At 40.8% G+C, this 23,042-nt stretch overlaps 1 protein-coding gene across 1 annotated transcript in view; it reads right to left on the reverse strand.

Annotated features, from left to right (window-relative positions):
- Nucleotides 1-339: 339 nt before the first annotated feature.
- Nucleotides 340-23,042, reverse strand: part of LOC116396147 (protein unc-13 homolog B-like) — a 154,355-nt gene continuing 131,652 nt past the window's right edge. Inside the window, exons 31-42 of the mRNA XM_031870573.1 lie at nucleotides 21,374-21,451; nucleotides 21,094-21,171; nucleotides 6,771-6,859; nucleotides 6,509-6,646; nucleotides 6,031-6,154; nucleotides 4,432-4,491; nucleotides 3,818-3,889; nucleotides 3,588-3,735; nucleotides 3,438-3,494; nucleotides 3,206-3,289; nucleotides 2,834-2,993; nucleotides 340-2,746 (exon numbers count right to left, since the gene is read on the reverse strand). Coding sequence (XP_031726433.1) covers nucleotides 2,464-2,746; nucleotides 2,834-2,993; nucleotides 3,206-3,289; nucleotides 3,438-3,494; nucleotides 3,588-3,735; nucleotides 3,818-3,889; nucleotides 4,432-4,491; nucleotides 6,031-6,154; nucleotides 6,509-6,646; nucleotides 6,771-6,859; nucleotides 21,094-21,171; nucleotides 21,374-21,451 — 1,371 coding nt within the window. The 3' untranslated portion in view covers nucleotides 340-2,463. The remainder of the gene's footprint in view (nucleotides 2,747-2,833; nucleotides 2,994-3,205; nucleotides 3,290-3,437; nucleotides 3,495-3,587; nucleotides 3,736-3,817; nucleotides 3,890-4,431; nucleotides 4,492-6,030; nucleotides 6,155-6,508; nucleotides 6,647-6,770; nucleotides 6,860-21,093; nucleotides 21,172-21,373; nucleotides 21,452-23,042) is intronic.

Genomic DNA, 23,042 nt, shown 5'->3' on the forward strand with positions numbered 1-23,042 from the left:
CCTGCTGTTTTAGAGGCTTTCACTGTATTCCATTAAAACAGAAACCTTCTCAAGGGGACGCTCTGCAAAGCTGCCATGTTAGAGCAGACACACGTGTTAATGTTACTAGAAACACCTGTACTACTACTAGGACAAGTGAAAAGGTCTGCTGTGAAAAAGGGCTCTTAGGGGTCTGTTTTTGACTTTTTATGCAGTGAAGTCTATAGATCAGGGCTGGTCTGAGGTCTGTTCTGTTCATTAAAAACACACTGGTGAGAGACTTGACATATCCAGATCTGAGTCTTGGGAAAGTACTGTAGAGTACTGTACGTGAACAGACAAAGGACACAACCCACTGCATTGATTCATAAATATTTTATGTACAAAATATTGTTACAAGTATATTCAACATATGTCACATTAGAATAATGATAACTACTTTACATACATTTGATCAATCTCCATATTTCACAGTACATACATGAAAAAGATCACAATTCTAGTACTTTTGTGTACAATAAATACATGCTCTGGTCGTAGGCTAAGTACAAACTTACAGTTAGTTTTGAACAGAGTGCAAGAGCTCAGTTGTCACTACAGCTGTGGCCATTGTAATGTAACGTATACTGAAGATCAATGTTTGTTAAGTTTAATGCAGCAGAACAAACTCTGAACTAGTTTCATCTAAATTCCACCAGGAACCTCTTGAGTTTGGAGCCAAAGTGCAGCTAGTTTTGGCAAACGTGCAGTGAGAATTGGGACTTCTACAATGGCCACATCTGTCCGCTAACAACAGAACACGGCTCGCTGAACACTTGCGTTCCTTGGCACGTAGTAAACATACAATAAGTGTGGATCCAACCCAGTTACACTTCAGTAAATTGAACAACCTGCCTGCGTGTTTTGTTAGTTTGTAGAGTGAATAATGCAAAAACACCAATCCCATATTCATAAACACATGATTGGTGCAGTATGTAAACTACATGCACGGCAAGGCTGAAAGACTTTTGTTCTCAATTTAAAACTACACAAAAATAAAATTCTTAGAGATCTATTTCTGGTCCTACACAAAGGAAAAAAAAAAGGTTGTCAACTTTTGGATGTGTCCGTTCAGAGCGGGTCAACATGTAAACAGAGTCCACAGTCACAGTTTGGCAAAAACCGAAATTCAAAACCTCTGACACTGCATTTCTTCTCTACTAAACTACTATACCCATAATTCTTTGCTTCCTGAAAAAAACAACGCTTTTTTACTTTACATGTCATTCATGTTTTAACAGAACCGTCCACTGAGCACGGTTCTGTTTTAAGGCAACGTAATTCAGAAGAACCGACTGTCGATGAATTGAAATTCATATCTCAATGAGACTACTTTTCAAGGTTTTTTTATATTCAGTCTGGGAAAAATAGAAACAGAGGTTTATCACTAAATAGGCGACACACATTAAAAGCATCTTGACACACTTCTTTATGATGTACTGCAGGATTTCCGAGAGCAAACTCTGCAACTTCACAACATTTACTCTGGTTTGACATATTCGGACAACTTCTTCTTTCTGTAAGATGCACCTGGTGCTGCATGTGTCACAAAGGCTTGAATCAAAGGACTTAATACCTGAAGCGGCCGATAAATGAAAAGTGAGGAACACGTGATCCTTTTTAAGAAGAACCATAAGCTTTTCTACTTTTTTTCTTTTGCTGAAGTTCCAGAAGTCAAATTTTTAAGCAGTCCCCATTAGTTGCCTGCTTAACTGTTTCTTAAACACTCAACTCATGCCGAGTATCACGTTTATTCATTTTAATGTGTTTTTGTGACACTTTTTAGCTGGTTCAATGTCATTTTTTTGGGGACCAGAGTCGACAGTGGTGCCGATGTCTGTTTGCAGTCAAAAGGCCTCAAAGGCTCAAACAGTACAAGAATCACTCTCAGCTCATATCATAGTTATTTAGGACAAACAGCTAACGTCCATTCGGTTTTCATTCCCGTCCATTCATTCCAGTGAATGTACGTTTGGTTAAAAGCTGTGGATCAGCAGCTCTGATGGCCAACAGATGGCAGATTTAGTTTGCTACGGACGACCAAAATAGCTCGTCATCACTATCAGACAATGAAGAAGATCTCAAGAGTTTCTCTCCAATGAACTGAAAATATTTTTCCCCTCTGAGTTGGTGGTTTCAACCCTTTTTGTCGCTTGATAGTTAAGATATTGGTCCTGTTAGTTGCTTCTTTTTCATCATTTGAGAAAAAATCTCCTTCCAAAATGTGAATGAAATACTTTTCTTTCTTTCATATCTGTGACAAAACTTGCGTCCTTTGAAGGATGACCTCCACGTCAGAGGCGTTAGAGGCCCGTGTTCACCGAGGATGAAGATGACAGCGCTCATAAACAACAGACGAAGCCCTGACTCTAAACGCTGACCATGATCTGTGTCAGCGCCACATTTTTTCCAGTAAATCTCCGATCTTGAGTCAAGCATCTCTGCTCATCTGCCCTCCTCCACGGGACGGGTTTCAGATTTCAGCTTGACGACCTCCTTGGCCACCTCGTCAGCGGGCCGCTGGGACAGGATGCGCATCACTGTCAAGCCCGTCTCGTCGGGTTGGATGCGCGGCCCGAGCGGACACCAGCACACGCAGCTCTTACGGTCGGCGACGTCGCGCAGCTGAACCACGGCCACGCCGACCACGCGGTCCACCCGGCCGAAACAGTAATCCTTCACCGTCACCTGGAGCTCATAGCAGTCTGGGGATTCTTTACCCAGGACACTACGGAGCAGAAAGGGGGAGATCAGAGGTCAGACTCTTATCGTACAAAACACATTTCAGATGTCAGAGGTCAGATCTCAAACTCACAACTGGAAAGCCTCGTTGAACTTCGCCGACCAGCTGTTGTTCTTGGATTTGGTGGTGAACTTGCGCTTCTTGTCGGCCAGGAACGGACCAACCATGGAGACGTCGACGAAAGGCCGGAACATCCCTGATGTCTGCCACTTCATGTCGTTCACTGCGATGACTGGATGGATGGAGATGTGGGAAAACAGAAGGGGAGCGAGGGAGAGAGTCAGTTGATGAACGTAAGTTGGATGTACACTTACGTTCAGGGCTGTCCTCAAACAAAGAAATTCTTAGTTGACTAACACTTTTACAATTTATTCAACTAATCGATAAGTTCATTTGAGAGCTTTAGGCTTGCAGTTGTAAATGTTTGTGTATTTTGAACTTCACCTCTGACGCTGACTTTGCGTTCCTTCCCGAGCATCATGTCGATCTGCAGAATGGCCTCTCCGATGGGCTTCTCTATCCCCGAGCCTGCAGAACATCAACATGATTTAACAGCATGTTTTTATTATTATCGTGATCTCATTATATTTTTCTACAAGAAACCCCGTAAAAGAAGCTCAATGGTTTCATGTGGAACCCAAAAAAGCCCCTCATCATCAGAGTGTCGTGGACTTACCCCTATCAGGTCGAATCTTCTCATTGCCAGTGATTCTGATGCCCATCCCATCATGCACTGAGAGGACAGGGAAGAGCAGAAAGGTTGAGGACACTTATATATATATATATATACTGTATATGCAGTGTGTCTGTGTGTGTCTTAGATTACCTTGGGTGTGTTGAGTGGTGACAAAGGTCTTGATGAGAGCGTCGGTGCTCTGCGAGTAGAGGGAGAGGGCGTAACGCAGTGAAGCCAGTTCAGGACTTTTCTCCACAAACGCCTTCTTCAGCCCGTTTCCTCCAGCGTGGAAGTATTGCTGAAAGAACAAGAGAGGTGAGAAATGGACGGTTTCATTGTTGTTTCCAGCTTGTCGTGTGAACGTGCAGGTCTCCACCAACCTTGATCGTCTCCAGCCCGGCATCGATGATTATACACTGTTTGGGCGTCAATGTTTTGGCTTCACCGCCTCCCTGCAGCAACCAGAGTTCACAGACATTAGACAAACTTCACTCCTGAGAGCAGCGCGCAAAAAGAATAAATACAGACGAAACAGAAACATAACGATATGAATACATTAAACAGATCAGTGAATATTTGGACCGTGACTCCTTATATTTCTCTGTATGTGGCCCACTTTGGCAAACGTTTGTCCACCTCTCCCTTAGTAGCAGAGAGAGTGAAGAGTCAGAGCGGTTGTTTCGTTGAATATGTTGGTCTAGTCTGCCTGAATCATTGACCTTTTATCTGATTGAGGTTTGTGTTAGAATCTAAAGCCCCCGTGACTGAAATATCAGTTGATGAATCCACGGCGCTGTCCGTGGTGCTGAAGTAGCAGACGGATTTATAACTGAGACTTTTTCTCAGAGTCCCGCACTTCTGTGTATGAAGAAATACAAACCCAAACAGCCGCGCATGACGCTGAGTGCGAGTCGCAGGTGAACGACACCAACCGGCTCCATCCCCGGGTTAAAAAAGAACAAATGAAACTAAACAAACGGCCCTTTTCTTCAGCCTGCCTGTGTATTACCTTGAGACTGGACAGTCCTTTAGCTGCTGTGAGGAGCTGGGCCCCCTGCAGAGAGAGAGAGAGAGAGAGAGAGAGAGAGAGAGAGAGAGAGAGAGAGGGGAGACGAAGAGGGATTTATATTGGGATATTTTCATGCTTCATCGTTTCTCTCAAACAAAAGACACAAGGCAGTAACTCAGAGTGACTTTCACGTTCACGGAGGAAATAAAACTCATGCAAAGCTCATTTCAACACTAGGCGGCAGCAGAGCACAGCTGCTGCTCTCACTGGGGCTGAGATACCAGATATTAGACACTACAGATAAGTCTGTGTATATATAACAAATACACTGATTCATCTGATTAAATACCTTCCATTCATAATCAGTTTAATACTTAATTTACGACGGTAAACATCACTGTGATGTTTTTGTCAAAATTACTGGTTTTGGTAATGTGCTTCGCTACTCTAGAGCATTTAGATAAACCTGTTTGCTGCAGTCACTTAATTCATGAGCTCCTGGACACAAAAAGGAAAACAACAACAACAACAATATGAAAGTGAGTGAAGTCGGTCACTTTGTGTGTTGTAAACTGTCGATGTTTGGCCGTCGATTTTCAGAAATTGATGCACCAAAAAAGAGGAGTTTTCAAAACAGTCTGCGCCATTTCCACAGGACAAAAACACAACTTTGAAAAATACATTAATGAGGAAATCAATACAGAGATAAACACAAGTGGCTAAAATGTTTGGCAATAATAAGCAGAGTGTGTGTGATTTGTACCGAATGAGCAAAAACATGCCCAAATATTGTCCTCTCATAATTGTGTGTTTTTCAATCTGCTTCTCCGTCCTCTGATTACTCTCATCAGTATTCACAGCTCGACAGAAGAAAAGAAATTAGGAATATGGATTTTTCATCATAGAGCTGTTTTTCCATTAACTTGTGTCCATGCTCTTACTCTTCTGTCTTTGTGAGGACCAGTTTTAGACCTCATAATTGACATGTTTGCAGTAGAGGACGGGTTTTGACAAGGAAGAAAAACATAAGGAGTAAAAACAACGATATTTCTGGTTCTGCTTCATCGATTTTGATCCTTTTTGTGAGTTCGACAATACTGTGAAGCACTCTTCCGTGGATAGAATGAGGTTTAGTTTCGGGCACTCTTTCGTGGATAGAATGAGGTTTAGTTTCGGGCACTCTTTCGTGGATAGAATGAGGTTTAGTTTCGGGCACTCTTCCGTGGATAGAATGAGGTTTAGTTTCGGGCACTCTTTCGTGGATAGAATGAGGTTTAGTTTCGGGCACTCTTCCGTGGATAGAATGAGGTTTAGTTTCGGCACTCTTTCGTGGATAGAATGAGGTTTAGTTTCGGGCACTCTTCTGTGGATAGAATGAGGTTTAGTTTCGGGCACTCTTCCGTGGATAGAATGAGGTTTTATTTTTGGGCACTCTTTCGTGGATACAATGAGGTTTAGTTTCGGGCACTCTTTCGTGGATAGAATGAGGTTTAGTTTCGGGCACTCTTTCGTGGATAGAATGAGGTTTTATTTTCAGGCACTCTTCCGTGGATACAATGAGGTTTAGTTTCGGGTTGCTCCTACCAGGCTGTCGTTGCTCTGAGGCAGGACGAGGGTCTTCTCCAGGCTGCTCAGGACGATCTTCCACAGATCCTTCAGGATCCTCTTCAGCACCGTCTTCTCACAGATGTCAGCAAAGATACTGAGACTGGATCACAGACAAACATCATGGTAGAGGTTCAGTTTACAAGCTTCAAGAGTCCAGCAGGCCTTCAATAATACACTGTCTTTGTTTTTCATTAGTGGACTAAGGGCTGTATGAAAGAGTCGACATAATGACACAACAATTACAAAACAAACAAATAAAAACAGATTAGCAGAAACAAGATAATTATGGCTTTAAAAAAAAAGAAGCAGATTAACAAGTTAGACGTTACTGGATGTTTGATGTGTGTGTTTGAGAAGTAAATGTGTGTCAGATGTCGAAAAAACTATTTTCAAAACTTATTTTAAATATTATTTATGTGTGTGTGTGTGTTTGTCGTGTCATGCTTTCACTTACTTCCCATCCAGGAACTCCATGAGGGGCCTCAGCATGTTGTCAGCGTCTGCCTCTGCAGTGTTGTGGTTGGGTGGACCTTTGATCTGGTAGAGGATCTCAGCCATCTGACGCATGCAGGAGTTAATACGAGTCTGGAAACTGAAGGGACAGAAGACAGAGACAGAGGAAAACTGAGACAAGAGAACTTCTGCAGGGCTGACTATGCAGTACTGTGTGTGTGTGTGTGTGTGTGTGTGTGTGTGTGTGTGTGTGTGTGTGTTACCTCTTGGCAAACACGATGCTGAAGTTGTCCAGGAAGGTGTTGAGCTTCACCTGCAGCTCATTGAGGATGTCAGCTGCCTCTATATCCAGCTACAAGGAGAAAGGTGATCACAGGTTATTTAATGTAAACCGGACTTATGGTAAGCATAAATAACCCAAACCAAAAAGGCTGTTGTCTTGTTTGTGAGCTCTATTTTTGCACTGTTAAAGAACGTAAACATCTCTTTACTGCATTTTTCGGATGCTTGAGCAGAACTGTGCACACGGTTTGCAGCAAACTAAATATGTATGAGGCCGATATGAACGTTGGTTAAGAAGACAAACACTGTACAGTTCATGTACATCATTTCTGGAGGGGGATTTTGAGTGTGCAGACGAGACGAGTGAGAGTTTGTGACACCAGATTCAGTGACTTACTGTATGGGCGTTAATTTGTGCGTGTGATGTATAAACAGGAAAGAAATACTGACGAAGATGCAAATTGCTAAAAGGTCGTGACTAAACAAGAATTCAGCTGAGGAGAGTTAGAAGATATAATGGGAAAAAGATGAGGAGCTCATTCAAACCCATTCAACAGCGCGTGAAAAGCTCTTTCAAGCTATAAAGAGCACACCACTTCCTGAAGCTCAAAATATACGACAAGAGGCTGAAATCTTTTTTTTAAATATTAAGTGGAGCTCATTTGACAGCAGGAGGCTGTCACTCTTTCCTCTGTTAACAGACGTCTCAAAGTAGAAAGCTGAAATGGGTGAATGTAATAAACCTGGTGGGAAGCAAAGTGAAGCTGATGTTCAAAGCAGAAAGCAGAGGAAGTGGCTTTTTCAGAACCCAATAGTCCAGATTTCTGCAGTGAAAATATCACAAACCAGGAAACCTTATCTTGACTTTCATGCAGACTTTTCCTGCAAATTTGACAGGTGATGAAGTCAAAGAATCGCTGTAATAATTACAGGTAACGTTAAGCGAAGAGGTCAGACTCATCTGCAGAGCACCCCATGATCTATCAGGCATCTGATGTCCTGCTCGGGTCTATTTAAGGCACTCCTCCTGCCTTTGTGGCATCGTTTTAATGGCTTTATTGTGTTGTGAGCCCTGCATGCTGCAGGAACCATTGTTTGTGGGCCAATGGTCTGCCCCAATACCCTGTGGGTAATTCAGGCGAGATGATGATTCAGCTTGAAAAGAAAGTTAAACTTCTTAATAGTTTTAGACAATCCAATCCAACTTTTGTCATTGTTTCAGCCAAGTGTTAATGTTAACATTGGATGTTATTTGGACGTAACCTCCAGCGATTGTGCATTTTTTCGGCATGTTGTATCACAAACGTTCAATATTTTTGAAGTGCAGCTTTCGGTGGCCATGCAGCCTGCGGGACAAACTGGCCTTGAGGAGCCTGGTAATAGACCTTCAATGAAGCCAGTAAAACACCGCCCACAGCTCATCAGCATGCCGGACCTCACGTACGCACCACATGTTACAAAAGCCAAGCGGCTAGACGATCCCACGATAAGACATCCAAATTGTCTTTGTGGAACGTGTGCCGTCGATAACTGTGCGACTGTGTTATTAGATAGAGGACGTTAGGCAAACGGCCAGAACATATAATTGGACTAAAAGAGGGCCGTGACTTTGAAGTGACAGTGGTTTAGTGTCTTGCAATTTAATTGAGAAATGTTGAGTGGAGTGAAAGTTTGGACCGTCCGCTCCGCCTCCTTCTTGGTCTGAATCCAGAGAAACGAAGTGTGCAGCTGTGTTTATGTGAACTGCAAAGGCAACATCTTTATAGGCTTTTGAGAGGTGTGTGTGTGTGTGTGTGTGTGTGTGTGTGTGTGTGTGTGTGTGAGGTGTCCTTGAGAGATGAATGAAAATACAAAATCCTCTCAGATATAAGACGGATGGAGGATGAATCAAGAGCAGTGTGAGTGTAGATATAATGAGATCCCAACAAACAGTGACTCTTCAGCCAGGAGGCCGCTGCCGGTTCACCGTGTGATTCTACAAGTCAACATAGATTTATTTGTCACGTGACTTGAGCACTGCTGTAGTTATTTTAACACAAACGACGATCTTTTCCTGAACCTAACCAAGTAGTTTCGTTGCCTAAACCAAACTGAGTTGTTTCCTGTGAAGACAGAATTTTATTTTGAAAAGTCTGTCTGCATGTAATGAGTGGAAATTGACACGCGTGTTGCTGGACTTTGTAGGAGAACACATGAAATATGGGGATTAACGTTTGGTAAGATATCAGACGAGGATTCTTTGAACTGGTGCTAACAATTTGGTATCACGTGCTCCACGTTAGCCATTAATAGTGTTTACTCTTTTAGGTGAGTTAGATGAGAAGACCAGTATCAATTTAATCTCACGACAGAGACTTATGGTCCAGGATGTGTTTATCGTCGCTCACCACATAAAATGGAAGCAGCAGGAAGTAAACAGAGAAAAAATAAACTTTCTAACAGCTTCAAAATGATCCAGAGGATTCTGCCACAAGTGATAAACAGCAAATAGACAAATACTTAATGAAGTCAAGTGTTTGTGAGTTCATTTCACTCATTTTCGCCAACACAATGCATGTATTCTACATCATATTTCATTTAAAAACATGCACTTCAGGGGAATTATACATTCTCAATTCAATTCTTCAAGACTTTGAGAGGAGAAAGAAAGTGAATGAAGAACAAAATCACACAAACACACACACACACACTCCTCCTCACTAGAATCACAGCCTGGAAGTAGAAGTGTCCGTTACAGGTAATACAGGTTTTTGTTCGACTCTCTTATCTCTCTCTACCACACAACTGTACCTTCTTTGTGGCAGCTGTGGCTTCAGTCTTCTCGGAAGGACAGAAAGCGGGGAAAGAAAACAAGAAAGACGACAGAAAAGTAAAAGAGAAAGTCACACATTACGCACAAACTCTAACGTCACAGACAGAGGGTTGTATGCAGCAGGTAAAAATAGTCTGAGGGGTTTATTCTGGGCGGGTTTTTGTGAAATTGTCTGGTGGGTTGGGTAATGGTGAGTGGGTGATTTTAATAAAAGCTTTGTTTATTGCCTCTGGTTTATTGAGGTGCTAGAAGTCAAAGGGGAAAACTGACATCACCTGTATGAGTCTTATTTCAGCTGCTGCACACTGACTTCATCCCAAACAGGAATTATTTAGAAGATATAAGATACTTATATCTTATATATTTCCTGTTACACGCACTGTAGGGCTGTACAAAGTACGGGCTGTACTTTGTGTGTACATGGAGGAATAAAAAGAATATGGATTTGCCGCCAGATGACAGCAGAATCATCCCACAGTTTTGCCATAGTTCACGATAAATGCAAATATATATCGGCGCTCTCAGCAGAATTTCATAACTTCTCACTCATCCATAATCTACATTTCATGAGGATTAACTGCAATGCAATGGAAATATAATAGAGCATACAAATTAGATATTATAAATGTAAAAAAATACACTCCCCGACTTTTATTGTAGCTCTTCCAAAATCGTGTATTGAAACACACTACATTAGGATAAAAGATAAATAAAATGGGACCAAACAGCTGCGTGATTTGCTTAATTCTCGAGTTTGGAAAATAGATTCTACTGTCTTACAAGTCGTACCTGCAGTGTTGATGTTGAACAGAAAGTTTGACTGTAAGACAGAGGTTTCTATTCGACCGTAAAAATGCAGGAGTTGCTTTTATGTGAGAGATCAGAGGGAAAAGCTCTACTGAGGAAAAAGGGAGATGATTGTGACAAACAAACCTTGTTTACTTCCTCCTTTGACTAGTGAGAAAAAATGAAAACAAAAAAACATCAGACAATTGTCCTCTACAGTCATGTTTTTCACCTTTTTCATCCCTGCATGACTTCAAAATATGCTAAAGGGGAAGGATAAGCCAATAATTTATATTTCACAAAAACACAGAAACAAAATGAGTAAGCTCAAAGGAAAAGAGAGCTTCATCCTGGAGGAAGGAAGAAATTGAATCAAGCTGTGCTGCTTCTGCCGACGGCCAAATCAAGTGTTTTGGAAATGATTCTTTGAACTGGATTCTGGGAAATGTGTGAGTCAACAGGGGCAGCAGCCGCAAAGTGGAACTATTGACCCGGTCAGGAGGCTTTATTGGCGAGTCATACTCCCACTCACACAAGGCTCACATACACACTAAAGCTCATATAGAAAATGTTCAAACTTGAACCTAGATGTTCATCTCATTTACCTCATAACCCTTTCTTTTCCTCCCTACATTCATTTTGTTATTCTGGGCTTTTCAATATAAGAGCAACTGCTGGTGATCCAGTTAGTTTGGCTTAATGTCTTAGTCTCTACGGTTCTTCTGGAAGATTATTACAATTTCAGGTGCAGTAATTTGGTGCCACCGATGACCGACGACCCCAAACACATGCCTCACACCGGTGGCGGGAGGTGGATGGGTCATACAAAAAAAATGCTCTTTTACCCGGAAGGTAGCTGTGAGTGCCACGTCATGCTTCTGTTCTTCATGAGCTTCCTTTTCCATGTTTGACGGCGTTTACAACAATTAGCCAGTGCATGCAAAATGATCATTAGGCCTTTAGTCAGAGTGGGCAGCACATCAAACATCAATACAAACTGTAAGACCCTTATTGCAGGACCCTTTATTAGGGATGCCACTGAAGCTTTCTAAGAGTCACGAACCCTTACTTGTCCACTTCTGGTTGATCAAAAGATCTCTAAAGGGAGGATGAGTTTCGAGCACCCACCTGTTTGCTCTTAGCGTCCTCCTTGGGACAAAAGAAAAGGAAAAGAAGATGTTTGAAAAGAAAGCCTAAACTGTTGACATCTTATTTTTCTCAAAGACAAACTGTTTCTACCGAACTAGCTTTTTAAAAAATAAATATAAAGTGAACAAATGAGTGCATTCCAAATGACTAAAAAAAGATCGGAGGGCATATCAGAAAGAGGTGAAGGACCAGAAACCAACCAACCTGCTTCTCTTTGTCTTTCTTTTCAGCCTGCAAGGACACACACATCTGTGAGTGAGCTTGGATGCTAGAAGCTTCAGTACAAACACAACGTTCATTCACACGCTGACATCATAACAGACGCACTCTTTTTTGGCAATTTTATATTAGGTTCACCTTCCCTGTCAGCCTTTAGTCCCTCCAGACAGTGACTCACATACTAATAAAGCTTATTGTTGTCTTCAAGGTGAGACCCTCATAGGTCCGGTTTTCCTGATACTCAGCTTTTATATCGAGCTTAGAAGCTGACATCTCTCTCTGAGGAGCGATGAAAACGGCCTAAAAGCGAGCCTCGACATTATGAGGGCACACAGTGTTTTTCTGACAGCGTTATTAATAAAGCACACGCATGATTCAGACCTTGGGATTAACATGATCAGACCACTTTGAACAGGGATCATTAGGATCATTAACACCGGGCATGCCGGTAGCCGAACCGCTGGGACTTTAACTCACTTCTGCAGTCTATCCTTCCAATCACCAAGGCCTTTCACTAATGACTCACTCCTTTCTCTGCTTGGAGGTGTGCTGATGTGAGAATAGTTGAAAGGAAAACCTGCAGACTTTTGTTCCTGCAAGGCACATAAGTGGCATAAATATATATATATATATATACGTATATACTGTATATATATGTAAATCCCGTAACCCATAAAAGAAAATGCCATCCATAGTTTTGTCTTGTCTTAAAATGAAGTTAAATTATTTTGGGTGAACCTGATTTTTTGGCCACTTTAGGACATCATCATTAATTGATATGGCAAACTGGTCACTACACACGCAGCAGTTACGAGCAACATTATCATTCGCTTGGAGGTCTGTTTGAGTCCGCCTGAGGATTCTGATATTTGCTCTCTTTTTGCTCTGTTTGGTCACCAACTCCTGAGGGAAATACCTGTGTCTTTAGCTGCTAAATGCTCCACTTTGTTCACCAGCTGGTCTCTACCTGTGTCTGTCTGCTGTGAGGCTGCAGGTCCAGCAGTCAAACAACGAGCTGAAGCTCACTGCAGAGCTGCAGATTCAGGTGATCATCTGTAGGTTAATCACTGCTGGCGACCCCGTTTACATTGTTGTCATTTCATATATTGTCATTATAAAAATACTAATTATAGCTGCTTTAAGGTTAGATTTTAAGGTTAACAAACCACACACACACACACACACATTCCATGAATATGACTAGTTTGCACGCACACAGCTAAGTTGCAAACACACCTTTTCCTTCTTGGACTCAGACTTGAAAGATGCGAAGACAGAAAAAAAATGACAGAAACGTTAATAAAAAATAAAAATAAACATTCATCATCGAGTATTAAAAGGTACACGAGGGTCTTTGGCTGCTCACCTTTCCCTTATCAAGCTTTTTGACAAAGAAAGGAATAAAACAAAGATATTAAAGACAGAAAACAACAAACAGAAGGCACGAGGAAGACAACACGTTAATGGTGCTGTATGATGCCGGGAAAGAAAAATGGTAACATGAACACATACACCTGCTCAAACACACACAATCTTAGACACTAGCGAGGTGAATGGAGGATCTAATCAATCACATGTGAGGATTTCAGTCAGCTCTGAGATGACAGCCGGCAGGAGAGGAGAGGTTAGTTTGTGGAAATGTTGGAGGAACCTGATTTAAAGAAAGCAAACCTTCTCGTGCTCCTCCTCACTGTCATAGTCTGAAGACATGTCCTACAGGAGGACAGATGGCAAAACACTCACTGAGGACAGAAGCTAAAACTTCTACTTCCAGAATAATTCACCAAGTAACGGTTACACAACCAACTGCAGAGCCAGTTTCAGGAGAAAATATCTGCTCAGTGATGTAAAGCGTAAGTGAATATCAATATTACACTACATGTATTTCCCTTTGTTGCTTCTTTGTTTGAAGAGAGGAGATATAATGCCGTGTGTTGTCAACAGCTGGAAGAGAACTTTTAGTACCGAAAGTTTAAAATATCTCTTTTGTTCCCCACTTCAACCAGAGTAACGGCAGGCACCATGTAGCACCCAGCACGTCCCTGCAGCATGTTTGTTAGTGCTGATAGCTGGAAAAAGAGACGTCTGGGGGAGCCAGGCATTTAATGTTACAGCAAGATGCTAATCTGCATCGTGACGAGGTGACTTCTTCTGTCAGAGGACTGGGATTTAGGGACCAGAGAGCTACTTGTCTTCTAGTCAGAGCTAATACGAAATGTGATGTTGTGATAAATCAACTTAACATTCCTCCAATATTCTACACAAGATCAGTGATTAAAGCTGCACCATACGTCTTATCAGTGATGAATCACCCCACACACTTAGATTTAAATGAATATTAGTTGATTATGGTCACTGCTGAATTAAAAAGAAGTGACAAATTAAAGCTTCAAAATGTTTGAGTGACCAAAATGTGGTTCTGGTGTTCACAGATCGGCTGGGTTGGTCAACATGTGTCAAGCAGCCTTAATGTGCAGCTTTAAATTAAATTAAACGCATAGCAAACAGTGAAATCTCTTCTACTCAAAACTGAGTGTGTAGATGAGGCTCCCAGTTTACTAATCTAATAGGATTTGACTTCATTTTGGTAAAAACTAAACATAAACATACACAACACATAACACAAAGGTTGCACAAACGCCTGATTTAAAGCTCGTTAAAAAATCACATCACTGGTCACTGAACCGGACCAACCAACCTTGTTCTCCTTCTCTTTGTTGTCAACCTAAAGGTGGACAGGACAAGTCAGGACATGAGAGGACAGGAGAGGACAGGAGAGGACGGGCCAGATAGGAAAGGACAGGACCGGACGGAACAAGCGGTACAGCATAAGCAATCAAGCCCTTTTTTGTTGTTTTCTTACAAAGCAGCTCTTAAAATCCAACATATTCAGAACTTCACAACTGTTAAGAGCTCTGCTTTAAATAGAAATGTCCGACAGTTTGGTCACGTGACAGTCAGAGAATCAAAAGGCCACAAATGTGACGTAAAAACAGAAATGAGAGCAAGAAACATTTAAGAGAGACATGAACACTCTGCAGGAAACAACCAAGACTTAATCCTAAAGTAAACCTCTTACATATGTTATATACAGTACTTAACCTAAAACAGCCCCTTGTTGAGGCAAAGACCTGACAAAGTGTCTTCACTCTCAGATCTATGATTGGTCCGAATCCAGAAGTACACCACACCATGCCAACATTTTATTAACCAAAATAATGTCAGCAAAGCTTAAACTAAGCCATCCTGTAAATTCAACCTAACTTTAACTCGTCTCACGTCGATTATTAATCTTGGAGTTCAACGTTTAAAAGGAGCAAATTTATGAAGGATTATTACATAAAGATAACTTTCTAATGTACATCCATAATGCATCCTATTTATATTATGTAGCCACTGTTTCCCACACGTAGACAGGTGTATAAACAGCAGACAAAGTATAAATGGCGACCAATTTCAGCGCTTTTCATTTTGTATGTAGATCGAGGCACGAAATGTGGATCCAAAGTTCTCAAGCGCAAGTTCTGTACATACTGTATATTAATTAAAGTTGTTCTATATCTATCTTCAGCTTCATACCATAAGAAGTGCTTTTCAGTTTTATCGGGAGCTGTTGCTGTTTGGGAAAATGTTTTTTGAAGTAATTTATTAGCTTTTATGTTAAGTGCTATTAGGATATATATACCATATTATTTAATCTTTCCACCCATCAACAACGGCCATAAAAACACTGCCAACATGATGGCAGCGTCCATAAAGGAGCTGATTTTAAATGATTAATTGTCGGCTCCACTTAAATTGTCCAGAGAACATTTATTAAACTGGAGATGATCTCACATAAAAGAAGTCCTGATAGAGAGGGAACAGATTTTGTTATCATACGCTTGCTTGCATACCACTGCTCTCACACTCATTTTTACAACCAAACCAGGCCGGTCTCATCCAGCATTCGTAGCTATACCTACGAAGAATAATGTGCGGTAATTAGTAGGTATCCACGTGATCATGAACAAGGAAGTATAAAGGCTGTAAGAGCACATACAGGGTGGGTCCAACAACCAGCGATCTTTTAGCCAGCAGACCGCTGTTCGCTCCCCGCGTGAAACGAGAAATCAATGTCAATTTATTTGTCCTGTAACTTCTGTACTTCAGTAAAGGCACTTCCTTAGTTATTTTAACCCAAACAACAATCCTCTCCTAAACCTAACTGAGTAGTTTTGTTGCCTAAACCAAACTGACTTCTGAAACGACTGTCTGCATGTAAAGAGCAGAAATTGACACGTGTTGCTGGCTTTTGAATGAAGGCGCACAAAAGATATTTTCGTAAGATATCAAAAGATGTGTGAGGATACATTGACCAAACGCACAAATCATCCACACACATTTAATATCAGACACAATATATCTTTATCTCCTGCAAAGGCCCCGACTATAACGATGAGCAGCACATCTAGCCGGCCTGTACCAGATCGTGCATCTTCACTCTGACATCCCATTTAACATCTGTTAAGATAACAATGACTTCAGCCATTAACCAGCGCTGTCGGGAGTCTGCATCTCCCTTCTTTCCCTCCGCTCTGACATGCAGCAGACCCCTACGGTCTAACTAAGCCATTTCAAGAAGCCATTAAGTGGCTGCTAAATACAACATTTTATACACTATCAAATTCAATTATCTGGCAGCCCACTGTCTAGTCTATTAAGCATTCACTGGAGGAGGGAGGCTGTGTTAGCGCCCAGCTGTAGCAGATGTGTTAAGAGCTTTGCTAGCATGTGGGGCTCTATGGGGGATGTGGAGGGATTTATCTGCTGTGCTCAGAGAGAGGCAGCTGGGGGGTTCAAAGGGGTAATAGTTGCTTGATAATGGGCAAAAGTCCTTTCAAGAATGTGTTTAATAATATTTACTGTGATCTTGGACAGCTTGACAATTGAATCCTAATTTGAGGACTGTTGTGTGCTTGTTTCCAGGCCTCCAGCAATCAAATAATCAAACCACAAATGGCAGTCATAAAGAAGCTGAGCGTAGATCTCGTGGGTGTTTTCTTTCCTGATCTTCAACTTTATTTTTTCCTATGTAGTCATCAGTATTTCATATTATTGAGAAATGATTGAGATATAAAACCGTGTTTTCAGGGGCTTTAGAACAAGATCAAAGCTGGATCTTTATTCCATATCATCGTTTAGTCTACGACTGTACGGAGGCAACGCATCGCAACAATATAGTGACTGGGAACGGGAGAAGAAATCTTAAAATGTGTGATTCCCAGTGCAAAACTCACACGGTGTGTACATGACACACATTTATTATTTAGTTTTGCGTTCTGTTAAGTCTTCTTTGTGTAAGACCTCCATAAAGTTAGAAGATTGAAGTAGGTTTCTTCTCTTCCTTCACATCTTCACATTACAACCGCAGAATAAAACACTTCTTTAAAGTACACAAACTGCCTCCTTAAGTTCTCCACTGACTCCTAAAAACAACTAAAATCTGTAGCTTCAACCTTCATACGGAGAGATTGTGTAAGCCATTCCTAGAACCTGCACAGTTTTTAGTCAAAAGTGCTTTTAAAGCGTTTGCACCCTCATCTTGACGTGAACTACAAACACTTTAAAGAGATTATGATTATTAAAAAATAAAAAAAATGTCCTTTATGTGAAATTTCTTCTGTTTCTAATTGTTTTTTTTATTGCCGTTTTGTTTGTTGTTTGCACTTTTATGTGAAACTTTAAAAAGCTGCCATCTTGGCCAGTACTTAAATGTTGAATCTCAAGGGGAATATCCTGATAAAATAAAGGTTAAAATATAATAATAAGAAATTACATTTATTGTTGTGAGGACGTTTAGTGAAGACATAGCCACAGTAGGACTCGACATTATTCTCAATCGATGCACACTAAATCAAATACTAATATACGACAACGATAAATTCTGCTTGCAACGAGTCTAAACTATAATTTAAAATGACAACATTTTGGTTAGAAATACCCGACAAACACACCTCGACATAAAACCTCTAACTGCTCAAAGATGTTCAATGACTGACTGTTGAGGTCCAGGGATATTACTCATTCATCACGAGTATACATGTGGTTCACTACTAATTAACCAGCAATAGTTACGAACATAAACATGATATGAAATGTCTCCTGATTGTCAGTCTGGTCTTCCTTAATTCTCTTCTCTTACCTCAGATCCCTCTGAGTCTGAGCAGCCAGACTGGAGGTTGAAATGGATAAAAAGCGATAAGAGAAGAAGGTGAGAGAAGACAGAAAGAATTAGAAAAAATAATAAAAGATTTAAAGAAATCCCTTTGATTAAATCAAATCAAATCTTTTTGTTTTTTTGCTGATGCAGCGTTTGCTGATGCAGCCTACCCACCATGTCATCCTCCCCTTCATTGTCAGTGATGGCCTGGTGGATGGTGTGGAAATAAAAACAAGCAAATTATAAAACATGGAGGACAAAGAAACAGTGATTATCTAAAGAAGAAGAAAAAGAGACTTGATGCTCTGCTGAGGTGTTGTAGCTTCTCAGATCAAGCTCCACTAAAACTAAATGAGACACTAACGTATGATTATGATAATACTTTCTGTTAGCCATAATCTCAAACGAGCTTCAATGACATTGCAGATGAATTTGGCTACAAACACCCTAAACATAGGCAAAGTGATCCACCATTACATCACATTCTACTGTACACACTCACTATATAGCCAAAAGTACGTGAACATCCCTCTGGAGTACTTACAGTACAACAAATATTAAAGGAGACATATCATTCATACATATATTTAGGATTTTTACCACAACATGGTCAAAAAACAACTATGGTTCAAGGGTTTAGGGTTTAATGTTTGGGTGTCCACATACTTTTGGCTAGTCGGTGTATTTGCTATTAAAAATAAAATGGTATTGATCATACAGATGAAAAGAAAGTGGATGGATTTATTCAGATTTCCGAAACTTTAACCTAAACTAACCAACGTTTTCTCACAGCAAGAAAGCAGGAAACGCACAGCTGAACCCAATAACATTAACGATGACAGCGAGCCAATACACACGATGGACTATGATTCATGTTATTATAGGTACAGCTGTGTGCGAGACAAGTTAAACCAGTTTAAAACCAATAAACAGTATCCAAACTGAACTGTGAGGTTCGAGGTTGTGACCCACCTCCTCGTCTAACTCCTCGGGTTCCTCCTCGTTCTCAAGCTTTTGGAAAGAAGCAGCACCGTCAAGAAAAGCACAGGGTTTTATTTTTCATCATGTCAGGTGGAGAGGAAAACCAAAGTCTATTTCTGGGAGTAAAAACTGGGAAGGAGGAGGAGGGGGAGGAGGAGGAAGAGTTGACAGGTAAATTGGGATCAAACTAAAAACAGACTGGTACACACTACTGGGGTTCAGGGCGGGTTCTTTGCTTTAATGAACTTGTTTATTTCGGATGTTTTTCTTCCAGGAGCAACAGGGGAAAGGGGAGCGAGGGCGAAAAAAGAAAGCTAGACATACCATCTCCTCCTCAGCTGTTAACTGTAGAGACAAACACACACACACACACACTCATTCTCACCTTACGTAAATTAATGGTTGGTCCAACAAACGCAGGACTTTTCAACCACAAGACCGGTGTTCATCAACCGGTGTTCCAAATTCAAAGTTGTTCTGAGCGAAACGAAAAAAAAGGACAATTTGTGTCTCTGTACATAAAAAAAATAGCATTTCGGGACTTTTTCACAAACTGCCGTCAGACTGAGTTGACTGGAACGTACCAATACCAACAGAACTTTTTCCAGCATCGTTTCTAGAAAAGTCTGTAAGCTCACAAAGATATGAAATTTCAAAAAAATAAATCCGGATAACTATGTTTTTGAAAATCCAGAAGCAGCTATTGGATACAAGCTTTGATTTTGAAAACGCCCACATGTAGAACAGACACTTCAGGCATTCGACTGGCGCGGAAAAATGTTTACATTTGTTCACCGGTACAGTGAAACTACGAATTGCTCATTAAATCAGTTCTGGTGTGCAGCAAATTTTTACTTCAAACTTTTTCTTTACAGCCTCTAATTTAGATGGACGCAGAACTGCATTCATTCAACCGTACTGGCTGGTATGAAGTCTTTGTAACAAAAGGTTTGAGTTCATGTTTCGATTTGATCTTTTGCTGTAAATGCAGCAACACCACACTGTGTTTTTTGTGAGAATTCTGATAAGACTGAGACCAGTTCACAGTGGAAACAACCTGCATTACACGACAAAGTTACACTTATATGAGGGTATTAACCGAGCTTTTCATTTTCAAGACAGAGTTTGTCTTTCAAGTCACACGATTCCCCCAAATCTGATCAGCAAAGCCATGTAAAAGCACTTAGTTGAAGAGCAACGCTGCAGTGTGCTTTACTTCATTCCCAAAGACTGGGTCGGGACCCACAGGTGGGTCACAGGCGATCCCATCAGGGTCGCCAAATAAATTTGCAGAAGTTCTTCCATCGTCTTTTATTTAACATTTATATTAAACAAGAGCCTGTTAACTCTCTAAATGAATTAATTTGGTCTCATTTATGTTCTTGTATGTTTTCAACAGATGCATAAAACAAAGTTGTGATTTATCAAACGTATATGTCTTCTAAATGGCTGGTTTATCTATTCAAGATAATATAAGTGATGCAAAAATGACATCGACCAAAGAAATTCGTTGTCAACTAACACTCATATATGATTTTGTCAACAAATCGATTAATTGATTTATTTGACAGATCGGAGTTTCTCCACCGAGAATCACAGAAAAACGACACTTTAAATCTTGTGTTTACCAGAGATGCTCTCATTAGTTTCTTGGTAATAAATCATTCAGCATGAAAAAAGCATAAAGAAACCTAATCAAGAGACTGATTAGTCTTTTAATCAACGAGTTTAATACATTTTTTCCTCAGTTTTCCTTATTTTAATTTGTATTATATTTCTCTAAAGTCCCCCTCCACTGAAATAAGTAATGAACAATATTCACACGTTCATAGAATCTTACGACGGATTAGTCGACTAAGCGGCTGAGGAGGGGCAGCCGTAGAAATGGCAGTAAAAATGCCCCGGTCCTTCGCTCGTCTACAGATTTATAGATTACGCCTTTCGTGAATTGGGTCTTGATGGTTTGCCATTTTTAAAAAAGTGGATCCCCAGAAAAAAAAGGTTTGTGAAAGACCCAAAACTTCTCATTTCCATATTTTGACCTTGAACCAGAGAGAAAGAACTCATTTAATTTTTTTTATTTTTTTTTTTATGTATGTGTGTGTGTGTGTGTGTGTGTGTGTGTGTGTGTGTGTGTTCATCTGTTAGTGCTCACCTGTTTTGCTCCCATCGACTCGAACATCTTCTCCAACAGGACCCTCATCTGCTGGATGTTGTTCATCAGCACACAGGGCTGGAGGAAGATGGATGAGGAAGACAACGGGTTGTCAGGGACAAAATGAATGAAAGACACAGAAGCAAAGAGAAAGAAAACAAAAGAGATGTTAAAGAGGAACAGAAGTGGGCAGCAGCAGCTAAAATATGAATCCACTTCACAGAGAGCGCTGTAGCTTTCACAGTGCTTGGTCTCGGAGTGGCGACGCAGCGGTACTCACTATCTTCTCCTTCTCACAGTAGGAGGGAAAGCCCTTGGCCAGCAGTGCACAGTACTGCAGCAGCACTTTGGTGATCGTCTGTGGAAACAAGATAACACACACACACACACACACACAAGGAGAACATGTTTACTCCGGGAGCGTCTGAACACCGGTATTTACTCCTCTAGTTTGCTTTGTTTGGTCAGGTGAGAGCATGTTATTGGTCAAACGGCGACGGCTGATAATGAGCTTCTCTGCGGGCAGAAATAAGAAGGTTTGTTGTGTCGAATTTCAAATCGATCCAAGTCAAGTCTTCATGAGCAAACTGTGGCTGACCGTTAAAATGCAGAGTTGGAAACTTAGTATATTTACTGAAGTACCATACCTAAGTACAATTTTGAGGTACTTCTACTTTCCTTGAGTATCTACTCACTTATAGTATATACTTCTAAGTTACTTTGCAGATTTAGTTAAAACACAATATACTGTAAATCAACTCATATATTTGTGCTGGTGTTATTATGGATTGAGCTACTTAACTACATTCTGAAGGTTTTTACACTGGGGGGGGTTGTTGATTCATGGCCGGATTTATGCAACATTTCTTTCTTTAAAACATGGCGAAAATAGTTTGTTTTGTCGGGCTGCTGACAGTATGTTCTCATTAATGGAGTTATAAAAGAGATATTCAAAATGTCCTCAGTAAAAACCTTTGACTCTAATAAGTCCACAAAATGAGACAAGATTTTTGAACCTGGCTTTATCCATTTTCAGAAAACTTTCAGTAGAAAAAAATGCTCTTAATGTAAGAAATCAACTGGGGAAGTTTCATGGCGATATCTATCAGTTAGAATGTAACCTTATTCACCTTCAGTGTCTGACCTTAAACTTAAGGGGGACTCATGTGTAACTCACGTCTCATTTTTGTGACTTAAGTCCTCATCTCATGTCTACGTCTCTGGATTTAAATCTAAGCTAACAACCACAAAAGTGAGCCGGAGTCAAGGTGTGAAACTGGATTTGATGGGAGTAACAGAGTGACTAGTTGGTACCACTGTAATCCCGCCTATTATGTGTCCCTGAATTTGGCAACACATCTTCGGTGTTACGTGGGCAATTTTCTGTCTTTGCAACGACCCTCCTGCCAATCAAAGACTGTAGGCGGCACTCAAGGGACATCTTGGATCTCTCTTGATGATCCGTTTTCTCCAGGCACCGTCTTCTTAGTTTGTTCTGTCATGTTGGATATTAGTGCTCACACGCAACAAGCCAATCCTGTTTCTATCAATATCTATTTTAACAAAGCACGGTTCTTGTTGCCAGGTGAATGAAACATGTGCAGCCTTTAAAACCATCCACTAATGTACTGTTCACTCTATGAACACTGAGTTGCCAGACAAACCTTCACACAGACTGTACAAAACAAAATAACAAGTCATGCATCAAACTGCAAAGTGTTCTCCTCTGTGAGGATTTTAAAGTTATCGTCGAGCGATGTTTGCTGAGCAGTTTGATGTGAGGATACACATAAATGCCAAATGATAAAAAAAAAGTGTGCGTTTGACCTGCAGCTTTCCCTACTTTCCGCAGAGTCAGCAAGATGTCTCTCTTACACTCATGCATTAAACATGTGGCCTGATGGCTGCCTGCATTACTTATAATGGTTTCCTCTCGTTGTACAACCCCC

This window comes from Anarrhichthys ocellatus, unplaced genomic scaffold, assembly GCF_004355925.1.
Source record: "Anarrhichthys ocellatus isolate YVR2014 unplaced genomic scaffold, GSC_Weel_1.0 scaffold53, whole genome shotgun sequence".
Lineage (NCBI taxonomy): Eukaryota > Metazoa > Chordata > Actinopteri > Perciformes > Anarhichadidae > Anarrhichthys > Anarrhichthys ocellatus.